The sequence below is a fragment of the Ursus americanus genome, chromosome 17 (assembly GCF_024610735.1).
Source record: "Ursus americanus isolate L20-20 chromosome 17, mUrsAme1.1.p, whole genome shotgun sequence".
Lineage (NCBI taxonomy): Eukaryota > Metazoa > Chordata > Mammalia > Carnivora > Ursidae > Ursus > Ursus americanus.
In genome coordinates, this window is record NC_142143.1 from 36,476,160 (window position 1) to 36,496,048 (window position 19,889).

Below are 19,889 nucleotides of genomic sequence, written 5' to 3' on the forward strand. Positions count from 1 at the left end.
AAGAACAGGAACTTCTAAAGTATTTGAACTATTCCACAGTATACATTAAAATTAATGGAAAAATAATATTTGGTAACTCAGTATATTAGTCATGATTTTTTTTTTTTTAAAGAGAGAGCAGGTGAGAGAGAGAGAGCATGAGTTGGGAGGGACAGAGGGAGAGGGAGAGAATCTTAAGCAGGCTCTATGCTTAGCACAGAGCCCATTGTAGGGCTCGATCTCATGACCCTGAGATCACATCTGAGCTGAAGAGTCAGATGCTTAACCAACTGAGCCACCCAGGCAGTCCAAGGATTCTATTAATTCTAATATAAAGAATGATCTGATGACAGAGTAAATGATTATCATAAAACTAAAATTTTATAGAATGGAATCACTATATACCCATGATTACAATTCTTGATAAAATAATGAATTTTAGGACTTAGAAAATTAAATAAAATAGCTGCTTCCAATTTTAATCTAAAGTTATTCACTTAGTTAAATTATTTTGAATCATCTTTGAAATTTTTCATTTTAATTTTCGGAAAAAATGATTGGTAATAGAAAGTTTTAAGAGATTTTTTTTAAACAAAGAAAAAGTATCTAAAGCACAGGACTGGGATTCAGACTTACCGTATAAACCCACAAGATGTGACTTTATTGTATGATTAGGAAAAAACACTCAAGTTCATTTTTGATAATCTTTAATTTTACCCAATACTTCATAAAACTATACTTAAACCAAATAACTCTCCATTAGTTACTGGTAGTTTGCTATGCAAATGCAGTAAATTACTAAACAATTACTTTTCCTCCTCTATTCCCAAGATTTGGTTTACAAAAGAAACATCAATAGAAAGTCTGAGAAAGCAGCCCCAGGGAATCTAACATAATGAAGAGAAACTCATTAGTTCATGTGTTTCCCTTGGAAGTTTGAATCATCTTAATAGTAATCATGTTCTCAAGAAAATACATAAACTATTCACCAGAGCAATTTCCATGTAGTCCAAGCTTCATCTTGTCCTATGAACATCTTTAACAGGTGTAGATAGCACCACACTAACCTCACCACACAATTCCCAAAGTAACTAAGAAACTGGATGACAGTATGATATAGTAGCGAGAACGTAGAAGAGGAAACGTATTGTTAAGTAGCTTGATAGTAGAATAATATATCAAAGTGTCAGTTTGGATAAAAACATTCATCCATTTTCTAGAATAGGAGATACTTGAGGACATGAGAAGTAAAATTTGTAAGATTTCTTTATAATAAGCTCTCTGAAAACACCCAATTTGATTGGGTGTCTCTCCAGCAATTTCTTGATAAGGTCTTTCCCTTCCAATTTCCTGAGCACTATGAAAAAGGGAATTGGGGTTTACTAATGATAATGACAAAAAAAGCCTCCCAATTTTACGATACGTACAGGTGCAATCACTACCAATATAAAAGCTCGGTTGCTTTTTTATGTACTAAGCTAGGGAAGTATTATAGAGCCTAAGGGTCCACATCATTTTGGGTCTAGTATTTTAAGATGTCAAATAATAATTATTTTACTAACCTTCATTGAGGAATCATTAGACGGAGAAGGAGTTGTGGAAAGAAAGGTAACAATACATAGCCTTTAATTTTAAGGTAAACGTAAAACTCTGTGAAAGAGGTTCTGTGCTTTCATCCAGCTGGGTCTAAGGTCAGTTGAGGTCGTAAATGAAGCATAAGAAAAATAATAGTGTGGATAGGCAGGCTGGGTAGCTGGGGGTGCACTGTCGAGGTATCCTAATTGTTAATCTGCATGCGGTGGTTTTATTGTATTCCTCCAGTCATACACCCAGTATACTTAATTGGCTAATGAGTACATGTTCATTGTCTTCATGTTCTAAGAAACTTCAGAAACTGTCTGCATACAAAACACCGTAGTCCGAACAGCGTATTTTAAAATACCTCCCCAGAGAGCTTAAAATAAGACTTCTCTAAATTTTTTCCCAAGTGCTAGAATGAACTTTGATACACTTTTAAGTCATACCCACTGGTTCTTGCTCCTCCTGCTCATGGAAGGAAGATTAAGTTTGATCATTAAGGAAAGATAGAGTCCAGTCCCTTAAGTTCTCATTTTCTTAGAGTTCACATTTTGTAAGAAATCTAAATAAATCTTGTCAGTAAGTCCTGACACAAGTATCACGGTTAACTAGTGAATACAAATACTAGATAAATGTAACAAGAAAATTTAGTTTCATACAATCAATTCCATTCAACAAACACTTAAGTGCCTACAATTGCCATGATTCTGTATTGGATACAATGGCATATACAAACATTAGTAGGACACAGATGTTCTAGTATTTAGCATAGAAGAGGACTGTAGATTATTCAGCTTCTTTCAGACAGGGAAAGACAGATTACATTTTGTTCAGGTCTAATCCCTCATAGGTTCCCAAAACACAATCAAATCAGCTGTTCATTTGCATGGATGCCGAGAAGGTTGGAAATAAGAAACTATGGACTGAGCTAATTTCACTGTCATTAGGAATAAAGTTATAGTTGGCTGTAACGGTGTACAGACATGGATGTAAGATTAAATAGAAAAGTGAGGTGATAATATAGAAGGGAAGGGAAGACATCAAATATAACAGATAAAAGAAAGTTCAAACAAAAAAGGAACGTGCAACTTTTGATTTCTTGAGGTCTCAGGTAGTGGTAGGCAAATCAAGATTCAGTTTTAGCTGCTTGGGAAAATCAGATGAATTTTAAAAGGGGGAGGGTGGGTGTGGAGAAAGAAGAAAAGAAAAAGAAGAAATGCTGATTATAGTTCCTAGAAAAACTGGAAACATTACTCATTCTGACCACGTAATGGATTGTTTAACAAAGAAAACTGTATCTTAAGCTTTGTATACCTAAAGATTTGTTTATTGGGTAAGTAATCACTTTCAAATGAAATAGGTACCTTCCATTTCAGAGAATCTCTTAGCAACTACAGCTTTTCATTTCGTAGCATAAATTGTTCCCTTGGTTGTGGTAGGTTTGGCAAACACTTTAGTCTGGGCCAGGATTTTGTCATTCTATAAATTCGTGATTTAAAAATTCTAGTATTGTCAAACTCTTTTTGTTTTATGCTCCAACATCATCCCAAATCCCATGAAGAAAAATCATTCTGTTTTTGATAAATACATAAAGTAGGATATTTTTAAGAACATAATGAGTGAAGTTTTTAATTTGAGTGCAGTTAAATTGGGCTAATTCTTTTTTCGGGTTTACCAGTTAGTCAGCATATAGGAACATGGCAAGTTGTTGGTGGATCAAAGCAGAGATGATTGGCAGATGAGGACACACTGATTATCATGTCTCATTGGTAACCTGTAAAGTGAGAGCGTTTCCTTTCATAAACAGAGTAATGGAAGTGCAAGGCATTATTGGCCATTTATTTTATTGTGTTGGTACATATGCTCTGCTGTACCCCATTAAATTTTTAAACTGACCATTTACGTGCCTAGTGGGAGCTGATAAGTAAGTAGTGAGGAATTGTGCAACCCAGTGATGTACTGGTAATTTGAAACTGGCCATGGTAGGAGTATTTACATAACAGAAATCCGAGAGTGCTACCAATCAGGACTTTTGTCTTGTTTTGTTTTGTCTTTTTGTTTCGGAGAGCTGGTTGATGATTATTTACCAGGACGCCACCCTTGCTATTGCTCTGCACCTCTCTCACCATGTGGCCTGGACCCTGGTTTTGCGCGCATTCTTCTAACATGTAGACTTGCTCCCCTTAGTTTAGGGTCTTTGCCCTTGCTATTCTCTGTCTGGATGGCCCTCTTTTGGATTTCCATAAGGCTGGCTCCTTCTTAACATTCAGGTTTCACGCCAAATGTCACCTTTCCAGAGAGGCTTTCCAAGTCTATCTTAATCAAAGGACCATCATAGGTGACTCAACATCAACCTTAGCTCTGCAACCTAGAACAGTGCCTTAAAAGTTATGTGCTCGTGTATCAGTTAGCTTGTATCTGGTTGCAAGACACAGAAAACCAAACAGTAAAGCCTGTATTTGTCTCGTAGGCAGGAATCAGTGTGGCACGCTTCAAGGCTAGTACAACAGCTCAGTGATGACATCAAGGGCTGGGCTCCTTTCTTTTTCCTGCTCCACCTTCCTTAACATGTGAAGGTTCTTTGCATGATCACAAACTGGGGAAAGAGGAAGGGCGCAAAGACCAAATTGCTGAAGGCATATGTTAGCAGTTTGTCCATTTAAAAAGCCTTCTGGGACACAAACTGAGGGTTTGGGGGGAGCGGCTAGCCCGGTGATGCATATTGAGATGGGCACGTATTGCATGGTGTTATGCGCAAACAGTGAATCATGGAACACTACATCAAAGACTAATGATGTACTGTATGGTGACTAACATAACATAAATAATAATAATAATAAATAAAATTTAAAAAATTAGGGGCGCCTGGGTGGCACAGTGGTTAAGCGTCTGCCTTCGGCTCAGGGCGTGATCCCGGCGTCATGGGATCGAGCCCCACATCAGGCTCCTCCGCTATGAGCCTGCTTCTTCCTCTCCCACTCCCCCTGCTTGTGTTCCCTCTCTCGCTGGCTGTCTCTGTCTCTGTCGAATAAATAAATAAAATCTTTAAAAAAAAAATTTAAAAAATTAAAAACCTTCCTAGAAGCCATACCCAATGACTTTACAATTAGAACAATTGCCCAAATGACAGGAGTCTGGAAAGAGAAGTATGTTTGCTTTCCAGCTTTTGTAGTAGAAGGAAAGGGACATGAGGGTTTTAGATGGCTTTCGAGTAGATAATTCATATTGTTTGCCACGGTACCCAATAAATGTTTATGGAATTAGTGAACAATATGCTTTAAATGACCCAGCTCCATCTTCATCCAAGTTCCAGATGGAGATGAGTCATAGGTCAGATTCTGCAGTCTAAATGTCAGTCAAGTTAATAAAAATTCATCATTAAGGAAAAAGAAAACAATAATTGGGTTATTCCAGATCACTGGAAGCTCATGCCACTTAAGTTTCAGTATTTTCTTGTTTTGGGTTGTAATGTCCAACCTACCTTATAGGAAATCTTTCCAAAATAGGTTATCTTACTATCAACAGATAGTTGATGATTTGATCATTTTTCAATAATCAAAATATGTTATCAGGGGCACTTGGGTCGTTCAGTTGGTTAAGCGCTCAACTTTTGGTTTTGGCTCAGGTCATGCTCTTGGATTTGTGGGATTGAGCCCTGTGTCGGGCTCTATGCTTAGTGTGGAGTCTGCTTCAGATTCTCTCTCCCTCTGCCTCACTCTCTCTCTCTCTCTCAAATAAATAAATAAATAAATAAAATCTTTAAAAAATATATTATCAATATAAACACATTGATTATACCATAGTGTTATCACTGTTTGCCCTAGCTTACAATGGTCCATGATGCTATATTAAAAAATTTTTTGCCATACCTTTATTGTTTTATTTGTAATCCCTTTTCTGTGGCAGGATAGAGCAAATAAATAAGAGCATGGGCACTGGAGTCAAACACATATGGTTTTGGATCCTGGCCGTATCATTTACTAGTTGTAGATAATTCATCTTTCTGAGACTTAGTTATTTGTTATTTTTCTTTAACTACACAGTGGAAACAATAGTAATTCTTTTATATATTGGTGAGGATCTTGCAAAATGATATAAACAGGGTAAATAAGCACTGAACAGATGATGACCTCACCTTGTTATGGATCACATATTAAACTATTAATAGTAACCTAAAGAGTCTATCTGTGATCTGCTTCCTGCATCAGCCCCGTCTGAGAGGACTACTAAAAGAGCAGATTTCAAGGTTTAACCCTCAACATCTTTTTTTAAATCTCAATTTTTAATAATAAATAGTCCAGATTTAAATTTTTATGTTGACTAAAATTTGAGAACCACTGCTTTCAGCCCTCAAGCAAGGATTTGTTGATCAGATTAGTTTAATCTCTGTTAACGATCTTGGAGAAGTGCTGGGAATGATTTTAAGAATATGGATTCCTGAATGACATCTCAATGTAGCCCAGATTCTCCATTACTGAGATTCAAGTCTTAACTTTACAACTTACTGTTTCCCTGGGGAAGTCATTCCAACTCTATTGGTCACAGTTTCCTTTTCTGTAAAATGGGGATAATAATAGTACCTACCTCATAGTGCTGTGAAGAGGAGTAAAATGTTTAAATCAGTGCCATACTAAATACTGGGTATAACAGCTATTACTATTATAAGTAGCATTGATATTAAGATCCCTGGGGTGTATGTTGAGATTCCATATCAGTGTTTCTCAATATGGCCACACATTATAATCACTGAGGAGCTCTGAAGATCCTGATGTCAAGGCTATACCCTGGAACAATGAAATAAAAAATATATGTAGGTAGGATCTAGGTATGTGGTTTTATTTTTTTCCAGTGTTCCCCGGTGACGACAGTGGGTAGCCAAGACTGAAAACCACTCCTCCCTGCCATTTAAAAGCTCTCCAGGTGATTCTGGTGATCAGACAATACTACCTGAGAGGTATACTGGCAAATGGAATAGGGGTTAATCTTTATTGAGGCAGGAAAGATTAAGAGCTCAGCGTCCGACCAGGAAAGCCTGCAGAGCATAGCGCTATTATAAAAGTACTGAATGCTGAAGGCAAAAGCTGCTAAAAGAAAAGCTGTGAATGGAATAAAAATAAAAGGCACAGGGTTTAGAATCACTCCGATCTGGACCCCAGGCTCAGATCTCCTGTTTGTTAATGAGGTACTTAAAACTCTGTAGAAGCCTCAATTTTCTCATTGCGAAATGTAAATATTTACTACCACATAAAGGTTGTTGTAAGGATAAAACGGGTTAAAGATGCATACAATGCCCTCTACTTCATAGACATTAAATGTTTATTGTTATTGTTGCTTTTAGAAGCGAGGATTAATGAAGGGCTAAAATTAACAACACAGGAAACAACAGTTGTTGGTGAGGATGTGGAGAACAGGAACCCTCTTACACGGTTGGTGGGAACGCAAACTGGTGCAGCCGCTCTGGAAAAGAGCATGGAGATTCCTCAGAAAGTTAAAAATGGAACTACCCTATGATTCAGGAATTGCACTACTAGGTATTTACCCAAGAATACAAAAATACGAATTCAAAGGGATCCATGCCCCCTGACGTTTACAGCGGCAGCATCTGCAGTAACCACATCAAGGAGAGAGCCTAAATGTCCATCCACTGATGAACGGATAAAGAAGATGTGGTGTACATATGTACACACACTCACACTCACACACACACGCGAATATTACTCAGCCGTAAAAAGGAATGAAATCTTGCCATTTGCAACAACGTGGATGGAACTCAAGAGTGTTATGCTAAGCGAAATAAGTCAGAGAAAGAGAAATACCATATAATTTCACTCATACGTGGAATTTAAGAAACAAAACAAATGAGCATGGGGGGAAAAGGAGAGGCAAACCAAGAAACAGACCCTTAACTATAGAGAACAAACGTGGTTACAGGAGGGGAAGTGGAGGGGGGAGTGGGGGAAGTGCATTAAATAGGTGATGGACATTAAGGAGGGCACTTGTGATGAGCATGGATGTTGTATGTAAGGGATAAGTCACTAAATTCTGTACCTGGAAGACTGTAGTAACATTATTTGGTGACATGTTAACTACACTTACTGCATGAGCACTGAGTAGTGTATAGCATTCTTGAATCAGGCTGCTGTATGCCTGAAACCAACACCACACTGTATGTCAATATTTCAGTATTAATATATCAATATTAATTGATTAATATTAATACATTAATTGAGTAATATTAATACATTAATATTGATTAATATTAAAATATTAATATGTTATATTTCAACATAGATTATATTAGTAATATCTATTAAAATAAAGAAGTTAGGATGAATGAAATCCAGGATCTGAGAAAGAGTGGGGGGCAAGGGTAACACGCCCGCATTTGCTTAGATAATGGGGTAAATGGTAGAGGGATGAACCTCAGAGTTGGCAGGCCAGAGGAGGTGCTGGTTTCAGGAAAATATTATGAGATCTTCTTGTTTTCATGGTTTGTCTGGCAGCCTTCCTAGTCCTTATCTAATAATATACCTCCTAGGCTGAGCTAAACTAGTAAGCCCAAACTTCTATATGAGTAACCTGATTTGGGAGAATAGTTTCATGAAATAAATGCAAGAGATTCTGAATAAGAACCTTGAAGGGGACTCCTAGATAAAGTACGCACACTATTGCATTGGTTTTAAGAACAAGTATTTTGCTGGCTCTGAGGCTTCTTTTGCTCCCTTCCAGATGCTGGCCTTGCAGGTTTCAGGTACTCTTATGGAGCTAAAGGGAATCAGAATTCCATTGAAAACTCCAGTCTCATCCACTTTATTACTCACCAGCCCTGCAGCACCAGCCAGGTCTGGGGTGGCGGCACATGATTTCTCCTACTTTTGGTCCTTAGATTTCTTTTGGCTTTTACCAACTGCTGTATACCCCATGACCTCATCCTGCTCGATTCTCTTGGGTGGGTTCCAGCAAGATGGTTCAGTCTCCAGTGGGCTCTGCTTTCCAATTCTCTCCCTCTGATCAGATAGGCATAGAGGGCAAGCAGGCCACCAAGTCGTTGCCTGTGCAACCAGGAAAGATTCTAGTCTCCCTTCTTGCAGTCACCTCCAGTAGCTACCACTGGTTCTTTGGGGACACTCCTCGGTGGATAGAAGAGAAGCAAAGACTTAGCATTTTGACCCAACTTAATGACAAAACACTTCTCCATGAGTTTTCTTTCCTCTCACAATTACCTCTTAATAAGGACTGGAAGAGGCCTGTAGTGTAATGTAATAGGGCTGGCCCAGCTTTTAATAGGATGTGCCTGGTTTCTTGATGGCTTTTTTTTTGAATAATATTTCTTAGCCTTGGATGGTCATAGGAATCATCTGAAAGCTTAAACAAACAAACAAACAAGCATACAAACAAAAATCCTGATGACTGGATCCCAGTCTTAGAGATTTTGACTTAATTACTCTGGGGTAGCAGGCTGGTTTAAAAACTCTGCAGGTGAGGGGCGCCTGGGTGGCACAGCGGTTAAGCATCTGCCTTCGGCTCAGGGCATGATCCCGGCGTTCTGGGATCGAGCCCCACATCAGGCTCCTCTGCTATGAGCCTGCTTCTTCCTCTCCCACTCCCCCTGCTTGTGTTCCCTCTCTCGCTGGCTGTCTCTATCTCTGTCAAATAAATAAATAAAATAAAATAAAAAAAACTCTGCAGGTGATTCTGACGACAACCTTTCTAAGGAGCACTGTTTTAGAATGGGCTAGTACTTTACACCAATTACTTTCATCCATTGCCTTTTACCGGTCATTCTGAGACTGCTGGAAAAACCCCATGCAATGTTACACAGGGTATTAAAGAATAATGGAAATGCAAGGATTCCTGGAATGCTGGGACCCATAGGAACCTGAAAGATCATTTTATTTACTTTCTCAACAAATGGGGTCTGTGAACCAACAACTTCGGAATCACTTGAAGTGTTTGTTTAAAAGGACAGTTCCTAGGGGCGCCTGGGTGGTTCTGTCAGTTAAGCCTTTGCCTCCAGCTCAGGTCATGATCTCAGGGTCCTGGGATCAAGCCCCAAGTGGGGTCCCTGCTTAGCGGGGAGCCTGCTTCTCCCTCTGCCCCTCCCCCTGCTTATGCTCGCTCTCTCTGTGTCAAATAAACACATAAAATCTTTAAAAAAAATAAATCAGAAGCCAATTGCTGGGCCTTATTTTCACACTTTCTGAATTAACTTCTCCAAAGTGGGGGTGGAGGGTCAAGAACATATGTTTTAATAACCTCCCCCACGTGATCGTTAGGCACATTCATGGTTTAGAGCCATTAATCTGTATCAGAGCTTTTCAACCGTGGCTGCACATTAGAATCACACAGAGGCTATGAAAATACCCGTGCCAAGTAGACCAGTGGTTCAACCCTGGCTGCACATTAGAATCACATAGGGGCTATGAAAATACCCATGCCAAGTAGACCAGTGGTTCAACCCTGGCTGCACATTAGAATCACATAGAGGCTATGAAAATACCCATGCCAAGTAGACCAGTGGTTCAACCTTGGCTGTACTTTAGCATCACCTGGAGGGTTTTTGAAAGCGCCATGCCCAGGCCCTGCACTGTGCCAATCACATCAGAATCTCTGGGGTGGGACCCAAGCATCTATGGTTTTTACAACTCCCTGGGCGATATTAATCTACAGTTAAGGTTGAGAACCAGTGTTCTGAATATTCTGGTTTAATTTGGGGGACGGGTGGGAGGGGGAAGGGAGTCTCAGGCATTAATAATTTTTCAATGTGTCCCAGATAATTGTAATGTGCAGCCAAGTGTGAGAATTCCTGAGTATTCAGGTTGGAGTCATTTTCCACTTTTCTGAACTTCCCTCAGTGTGGTTTCTCAGTGGCCTTTAGCCTACGGATGTAGTCTTGCCTCCTCCCCCACACTGCCAGTCTTGACCAAGGAGGTCTAGTGTCATGAGAAGTTATGTGTCCTTCTAGACACAAACCTCTAACCCCTGTTTTTCTGAGTTAGTTTCATTAATTAATCCATTACTCATTCAGTAAGTCTGTATTAAACTTCTCATATTTGTCAAGTACTCTGCATTGAAGCATGGATACAATGGCAAATAAGATATCACTCCTGACACCTCAAGAAGCTTATAGATTTGCAAGGGTAAAGGATATACATGCAAACAGAGGCATAGCAGAAAGTAGTAATTATTACAGTGAATGAGTGAAAAGAGAACTGTGGGAAAACACAGGAGAGCAACTTAATCTGCCTTGGAGAATCAGGAAAGACATGTCTAAGGAGATGCTATTTAAGCCGTCTTCCCATGTGATTTAAAACACCTTCCATGATGTGATTTCTCTCTACTTCATTTCTTGCTACTCTTGCCTTGGTTTCAACTTGAGCCATACCAAACTCCTTTCAGGTCTCTGAATGCCCCACACTCTCCTGACAAGACTTAAATCTGCACTGATTTGCCTGGAACGTTCTTCCCCTTTTTCTCTACCTACATCTCCTATGTAAGACTCTGTTTAGCTATTAATTCCATGAAGAGGCCTTTCCTGGGCTCCCAAATGGTGATAAATGCCTCTGTTATACAGCCATGCGCTAACCTGTAGTGATTCTTTTAAGGACATGCCCACTTTACTGCGTGTCTGTGACCCCTCGAACCTATAAATGTCATGAAAATGACAACAAGCCTCGGTGTCCTTTACCACTGTGTCCTGTGCATAGCACAGTGCCTGGCATTACTGGATGAATGTGTTCCAGGAACAGGGGATGATGTGTGCAAAGCCCTACAGGTTGGAATTCTGTGCCACATCCTAGAATAGCAAAAATTTTGGATGTCCAAAGTAAGAATGGGCAGGGAAGAGTTTTTAGAGATGAGTCAGAAGAGGTTGGTTGTTAAGGGACTTGAATGTAACCCTACATGGTCTGAATTTCACCTTGTAGGCAGTGGGAAGCCAGAGAAGGTGTTTTGTGGGGGAGGATAGTAATGAGGTTTGTCATTCAGGATAGTCACTCTGGAAGCAAAGTGGAGGATGGAATGAGCAAGAAAATGCTAATTTAAAGAACAGTTGGGAAATGTTCCAGTACTATGAGTGAAAAATAATAAAGGCTTTTCTGAAGTAATCAAACAAAAGGGCTCCATTCAAAAGGCATATTTGAGATGGCATCTTCAGCCATCACTGACTAACTGCATGTGGGGGTGAATGTGAAAGATGATGCCATTGTCTAGCTTGGAGGGCAGGCTGGATGGGGGTGCTATTCATGGAATTATGGAATATGGAAAGAGAATAGCTAGCTTCAGGAAAATAAAATAATGAGCTCAATTTTTTAACATGTGGAGAGTTCCACATACCTGTGGGCATCTAGTTATGCAACTTCTGTGCAGTTAGAAATGCATAAAATTCTCAGGTTGGTAACTTACTGATTGTGGATACCGCTGGTATTGTCCAATTGACTTCCAGTTTATGTACTAAAAGACAAACTTTTCAAACTGGCAGTGTTGTGTTGATTTCATGATTTTTTCTTCACTGGCCCACAGTTGGCAATCAGTTGGCAAGGAAGAGTCTCCGTTAAAGTCACTTACTGGTTATTTTCTTTGATTAGATACGTACATGTATGCCAACCCCACCTAAATTCTGAGGAGGTAATGGTTTTATTATAGGTAGCAATGCTGTTATAGTCTTCTCATTTGATTGTGAGTTCAGAAAGGAAGTGTGTCTTATTCTTTTTGTTACATTTAGTGCCTGGTCTAATAGGAACACAAATTGGTGGATGGATGGATGGATGGATGGATGGATGGATGGATGAATTTATAATCTGATGGCAGGGTATAGGATGCTTTCTGGAGCTAAACATTTAGGAGCTGAAAACCTTCTATCTTATACATAAATACCTAAGTGACTCTTCACTGAGCCATTGACTACAACAACAGGTAGAAGAGATCACCATAAGTATTTTTAAAATGGCCTTTCATCATATCATTTTTTCTTGGCAGTACAAAACCACCCTGGGAATTTTAAAGCTGTGAGTATAAAAGACAATGTTTTTTGGTACATTAACCTTTGATAATGTCAAGTAAAGGAGGAACATTTAATTGTTACAGAAAATTCTTTTGCTTGGTACTGTCCTAGAAGCTCGTAGGTGGGTACACCATCAGATTCTTTAGAAAGATAACCTTATGGACCATAGGAAGAGGCTGGAGGAGAAGAAAGATCTCTTTGAACGGACGAGAGATGATGATGAGGGCTTAGAATAATAGAATAGCAGTTAAATGGATAGAGCCCATTAGTTAATTAATTAATTCATCAAATATTTATTCACTGTGGTTTTTTTTTAAAGATTTTATTTATTTATTTGACAGAGAGAGACAGCTAGCGAGAGAGGAAACACAAGCTGGGGGAGTGGGAGAGGAAGAAGCAGGCTCCCAGTGGAGGAGCTTGACGTGGGGCTCGATCCCAGAACGCTGGGATCACGCCCTGAGCCGAAGGCAGACGCTTAACGACTGTGCCACCCAGGCGCCCCTAGGGATTCACTGTGTTATACCAGACTTTGGGATGCAAAGATGACCAAACTTAGATAAGTTCCTACCCTGTAAGAGTTTATCAGTAAGTAGAAGAAATGTACATTGATCAAATCATGACATTAATAAATGTAAAATTGCAGATGTAATAAATGTAGTATGGGAAAGGAAAAGTCAGACTGCAGACAGCATCTTGGAGGTAAAATTGACAGGACTTATTTGGTTATTAGGGTATCAATAAAAGACATGTTTCCTACTCTTCTTTCCTGAAAGAATATTCAAACTGATTTGCGTGACAGAAATAACATACGTGAAATGCCACCAAAGAAGACATATTCAGTGATGAATTGTGTAGAACAAATTAAAATGACTTTTTACCAAAAGATTAGATCAATAAGCTATGAATTTTAAGTTGCGATTTTGCAATTCATTCCACTTATTTTTCATTGCACCACTCAACCGGAATGATAGTACTTTGCTGATGAGATACGGTTGACTCTAGATCTCTCTATTTTGATTTTTTTTTTCAGATGTTGCCAGAGCAATTGAATTACTGGAAAAACTACAGGAATCTGGAGAAGTACCAGTGCACAAGCTGCAATCCCTCAAAAAAGTGCTTCAGAGTGAGTTTTGTACTGCTATTCGAGAGGTATGACACTAAAATTTTAATCACTTATATTTAGGCATATGTCTTCTGAAGAGAAAACATGTCTTTTCCACACAAACAGTTAAATACTTAAGACTGGAGCTACATCTAAGCTTTCTGTTTTTAGATCCTTGGACAGATGATAAAATACGATTTAGTCTGCTAAATTCTTAAATTAGATCCAGTCAGGATTTATACATTCGTATAAAACCAAATGTTAACCTTATGATACCAATGAGGTCACTGCCTTAGCAGGTAACTATCACTTACTTGTAGTCTAAGTTATTTAGTGGCCACATGAAGTCATACGGAAATTCAATTTAAAATAGTCATAATTCGTGAGGGTTGAGCTTTTCTTAAAAGAACGCTCAACTGAATCTTAGATAAATCTGGAAGAGTAACCTCCTACAGACTAGTGTTATAGTTATCCAAACATTGCTGTCTAGTGCAGTAATGGAAAATCTCTGAACAGACTGATATGCTCTTCTAACAAATCTTTGTAATGTTTTCCTTGCTAGTGGTTGCAAGAAGCCTAACGTAAAACAAGTGTGTAGAAATGACTGAATTTTGTATTGACTTGTGGTGGACTTGACTAGTCCACTAATGAATTTAACTGGTTACAATAGAGGTCATTTGGGATGTATACCCCATATTCTTTTTTGAATAAAATAATATTAAGTAAGCCCATCATTTCCTCCCCATCAGGTACTAAGTAATAATTCATTACTTAGAACCTAAAGTCCATAAATCCAGCATATCTGCTTTGCTAGAAATCCCCAATAATAAATTATCTATAGTCATCCTCTCTAAAGCCAGTTGAACCCGGTGACTACCTGGAGAGTTGGTTCTAATGGAGGACATACACCTGACAAGGAATACTTGTTATCAACTTCCCTTCCTCCTTGCAATTCCACCTGTAGCTAAGGCACTTATTTTTACCTCAATAATGCTAATATATGAGTAGTCACTGCGTGGGAAAGACCTAGGTGACTAAGATGGAGACGTACAAAACCTCTTTCACTACAAATTCAAACCTAGCCAGTGTGGTTACAATTTGGATTTTGCTGAGATTTGACTTAGACTGTGCTTGTGCTAAATCTTTATCAGGTGAAGTTGTTTGCTATTTAATTTTTGTTTAACCATATTGTGTCTCCAAGTTCAAAACTATGAATTTAACCAAAGGCTGAAAGGAAATTTCTCCAAGTGTATGAGTTCTCGGCCACCGGCTGCTCAGTGGGAAAGGTATAGATATGTGGAAACCCTGTGGGCCGCTCTCAGTTAAATTCCTGTAGTCACTCTGTAGATCAAGGTTAGATCCCCCACACTCTTTTCTTCCTTCACAGAGCGCTACTCCTCTGAGATTTGATGGCCGATTTTTCAATTTTAGATATTCTATCATCTCTTTCACTTTCCACAGAACTAACTGAAGGATAGGACACATCAAATGTATAACTGCTCCCTGGGAATTTGGCATATGATCAATGCAAAATCTCTACCTTTATGGAATTTACGTTCCAGTGAGAATATGATGAAATAAACATGCAATACAATGTCAGAGGGTGACAAAACTATGGAAATAAATAAAACAGGATGAGGGGAAGTAGGAGTAAAGCTCTATTAAGCTGGGGTCATAAGAAAATAACTTAATTGAAGTAATTGAACATGACACAAATATAAGTGGGGTATAGTTTTCCAGGCAGGAGAAACCACAAGTGCAAAAACCAAGAATGATCTTAGTCCATGGAAGAAATATCCCCAAAGCCAAACTTCTGCAGTCAAATAAGCAAGGTAGACTTTCCAGAGACAGTCAGAGAGCAGATCACGTAAGGCTTCACATGCCGTGGTTGGGACAGCGGATTTCATTCTAAGCATGGGAGAAAGCCCTTGGAGAGTTTTGCCCTGACTTGAATAGATTTTTAAAAGGTCCTTCTGACTGCTGGGGGAGAATACAGTGTGTGGGCAAGAGAAGAAACAAGAGAGTCCAGTAACAGTAATGAGCAGATCAAGTGAGAGACTAGATGATGGCAACTTGCATGGTGAACAGTGTAAGTTGTGTGAAGCTGTCAGGTTCTGTGTGTACTTTTTGAGAGTAAAGTCAACAGGAATTGTTCACGCATTGGATACACGGATGAGAGAGACAAGTCTCAATTGCCTTTTAGGTTTCGGCTTGAACAATTGGATGAATGCTTACGTAATGAGATAGGAATCTTTGTAGTTGGCCAAATTTGGGCTGTCCAGGAGCTCTGCTGTAGACAAGAGTAAGTTGAAGCTTTTCAGATATTCAAGTAGAGAGTCTAGCAGGCAACTGAGTCTGGAGCTTGGGGGAGAAGTTGGGTCTGGAGATGTAGATGTGGTATGGATATCTGTTCAAATAAGTGCACAGGCCTTTTTCTTTAAAGAGTTTGCTAAGGAAAAAGAATAAAAGTTAAAAAAGAAAATAAATTTGAAGACATCAATATACCTTCCAAACCCTGTCTGTGGTATAGTGTGCTGTGTGTGTCATTAGTGATCCATGAAATTTATAACTTAACTATGGGCAGGCCAACAATTTCAGAGGGAAACAGAAGATATAATTTATCTGCCTTACATTTTATAAATTTGGACTAATAAGATTAATTTTAGGTCCAAAGTAATGTCCTTATAATAGCTCTGTCCTTAAGCGCAATGCATGTTATACAGAAATTGTTTTCATCACTTCATCTTGACCCACATTCCACACTAGTTTTATGATATTGTTCATATTTAAGTTTGGAATGTTCCTCGTTATTCTCATTATGTCACTCTACATTAACTGAGAAGTAATGGTAAAAAGAGCAATATGTATTCAACAATTCTGGATCATAGAGTAGTATTGTATCTCCACCTATTAAAAAGTCCTTCAATAAAAATGTAAAATATGAATCCACGAGGCAGGAAAGAAAAGGGCAGCTAGAAAGGATGACGATGTACAACAACCAATACCTGAGAATTGAGGTTTTTTGAGTCCAGGATCCTTTCCCTCCTGGTCTCTTGGGTACTGATTGTTGTGCTGACATGAAACCTTCGAAGTTATGGTTTCTCATTCAAATTATGCTCAGAATCTCTGTGGTTAAATTACTTGATTTTTCAGGAATATTTGCTAGTAAATACTTTCCAGGGTGAAAGTTATGAATTGGTCATGACAGGTAGAGAAAAGACAAAGAACTCCAGGGGCATCATCCTTAGTTGTGCTTAACAGAGCAAAAACAGGTACAGGTCATTGTCAACAAGACTGTAAAACCCAAATTATGTTCAAAAAAAATAAAAAAGGCAGGAAAATCAATTGTCAATTTTTTAAATTGCCTTCTACACGTGTAACAGTAGTTACTGTTGCAGTCCCATGTTTGGCTTTACATTCGGATGCAGCCCCTATGGGCAGCACATATGGGAAGAATGGTTTCATGACATTTTATTTTGTTTTTTACTGAAAATGAATGATTAAAAGAGATTCCAGGGGGCGCCTGGGTAGCGCAGTCGTTGGGCGTCTGCCTTCGGCTCAGGGCGTGATCCCGGCGTTCCGGGTTCGAGTCCCACATCGGGCTCCTTGGCTGGGAGCCTGCTTCTTCCTCTCCCTCTCCCCTGCTGTGTTCCCTCTCTCGCTGGCTGTCTGTCTGTCACATAAATAAATAAATAAAATCTTTTTTAAAAAAATAAAATAAAATAAAAGAGATTCGATGTTTTCGGTTCTTAACTATTCTTCTGTAATCTCTAATAAGGATGGACAAAATCATGTTGAGCTCAGGACTGAAGCAAGACCATTTATGTATATAACTAAAAAAGGCATTGATCTATTAATGAATGAGTCTCACTTGAATGCCAGTCCACACACAGCTTTAGCCACAGAATACAGATAGTAGTTGGCAATATTTACCTTGATACTGTGTTTTCTTGCTAAAGAAGCCCTGATTAATAATTAAATTGCACCTAGTCTGTGTAAGTAATTTCGAAGTACATGGCAGATAAATGGACTGACGACACATGCTGCTCTCCCATAGTGAGAGGTACCAGTTGACAAGAGAAAGTTCACAGAACTTTTTGAATGCGAGATGAAATTTAAAAATTTTATGGTTTTGGGGCACCTGGGTGGCTCAGTCGTTAAGCGTCTGCCTTTGGCTCAGGGCGTGGTCCCGGGGTCCTGGGATCGAGCCCCGCATCAGGCTCCTCCAGTGGGAGCCTACTTCTTCCTCTCCCACTCCCCCTGCTTGTGTCCCCTCTCTCGCTGGCTGTCTCTCTCTCTGTCAGATAAATAAATAAAATCTTTAAAAAAATTTTTATGGTTTTGTGGTACTGATATTCCTAGTGAGGACCATTTCTGGGATTTTAAGTGGCTTCTTCAAGTTTTGGTTCCTCACTCTATTATTTAGGTTGAATGACCTAAGTTTGTCAATTGAAATATAAGGAAATATATGGGTTGAAATATAGGGATTATAAAACATTGACTCTGGAGAAGAGAATCTCCCATGAGAATTGAAGGGTGAACTTGAATTCAGATAGCTCTATTGCCAAGAGATGAACTTTTTTCCGACACTTCATATTCTTTGTGCCTCAGAGAGAGAAATCAATAGTATATGAGTGGTCGTATTTTAAGAGGACATCCAATTTCTGCAAGAAAATTCAAAGAAATTCTTTCTGAAACTAAAATAATAAAAAACAGAATGAATTTATTTACCATCATCATCTTCCAAGTTTTACAACGTTCAGGCTTCCTGCTTTCCAGGCTGATGTGCTCATTGATCTGGTGTTTGATGTGCTGCTGAGAGCGGTCTGTGGTGAGGACTTGCTCCCACATTTATGACTATCATATGCATGCGTGAACCAAAAATGCAGAACCGAATGACATAGTCACCGAAAACTGCCTTCCTTGGCCAATCACCAGGTGCTGTGTGTTAGTATGCTCTAATGTAGTAGAACTGTAGGTTAAGAAAATAATCCAGCTCCATATGGAATCACTCTGTGGCAGTCAGTAGGACAGTTGGAAAACATTCCAGTTCTCCTCTCCTTCTTAGCACATGTTACAGTTGGATTTCCCCAAACTCCCTAAAGCAGGATGTGGTTATGACAACTGCTCTGGCAAAGAAAATGTGAGTGGAAGTGATGTGTGCCACTGCCTTGGTGAAGCCTTTGAGCCAGTGCATGATATGTTGTGTTCCTTCCCCTTTGCCGTGTGACTAGTGGTGTTTCACCTGATAAATGATCAATCAGCCTGGGTTGCAGAGGAAGAAATGAGAAATACAGGCTTTAGCCGAGCTTTTACCAACATGCAGCCTGAGCAAGAAATACACCTTTGTGACTCTACGCCTCCAGGATATTGGGGTTATAGTACCACAACATAATTCAAGCCATCCTGACTGATAATACGCAACCAGCAAGCCAAATTTAGCTTGGATATAGGTTATAGGCAGTAGCAAGCAACCCTTTAACTGCCATAAAACAAAATTAATTTTTAAAGTCTATGTTGTTATTTTCAGTAAGCTGGGGTAAATATTTTTAAAACTATATGAAATTGATAACCAGTATAAGTACCCATGCCCGTTGCATGGGTCATAAATTTTAAAAATTGAGATACTTGAGTCACAGATTTTGCTTCTAGATTATTTTCCATTTGCTCCTATTCTAATTTTTTTTCCTCCCTGAGGATGGAGCTCATTAACCCTCCAGCACGACTTCCCACCGCATCTAAGTCTTGCATTGTTGCTTTATAAAGGGATTTCTTTGTTTTACATACTTAAATTTATAAGCCACTTAGAAGAAATATTTAGAATGTATCAGTCGGCTATTCAATGGCTCAAAGTCTCCATTAAAATTCTTCCCCCTGGAGGGATCTATAGATTAGGAATTATCATCACAATGCCTCCACCACTAATGTGTTAAATGTCACTGTGAGGCATTCTGTCAGATCAGGGGTAACCTCAACATCATTAGAGCGGTGTTGTAGTCAAGTCGACCGATGTTTAAATCCCAACTTGGCTGCTTACTTCAGTCCTAATATTTTATTTGTCAGTTTTCAATAATGGAATGATACCATCAGTCTTGAAGTGATTCTGATAATTAGAGATCCTGTATGTAAAGTCACATAGAGTCTGACATCCAATAATTACATAATCAATGGCTGCTATTGTAATTGAAGAGTAGACTCCCAAATTATCACTAGGTAGAGTGTTTTGGT

At 39.0% G+C, this 19,889-nt stretch overlaps 1 protein-coding gene across 1 annotated transcript in view; it reads left to right on the top strand.

Moving 5' to 3' along the window:
- LIN7A (lin-7 cell polarity scaffold A) overlaps positions 1 to 19,889 on the top strand; it is a 119,365-nt gene that overhangs the window by 28,575 nt on the left and 70,901 nt on the right. The window contains exon 2 of the mRNA XM_045779818.2: positions 13,590 to 13,708. Coding sequence (XP_045635774.1) covers positions 13,590 to 13,708 — 119 coding nt within the window. The remainder of the gene's footprint in view (positions 1 to 13,589; positions 13,709 to 19,889) is intronic.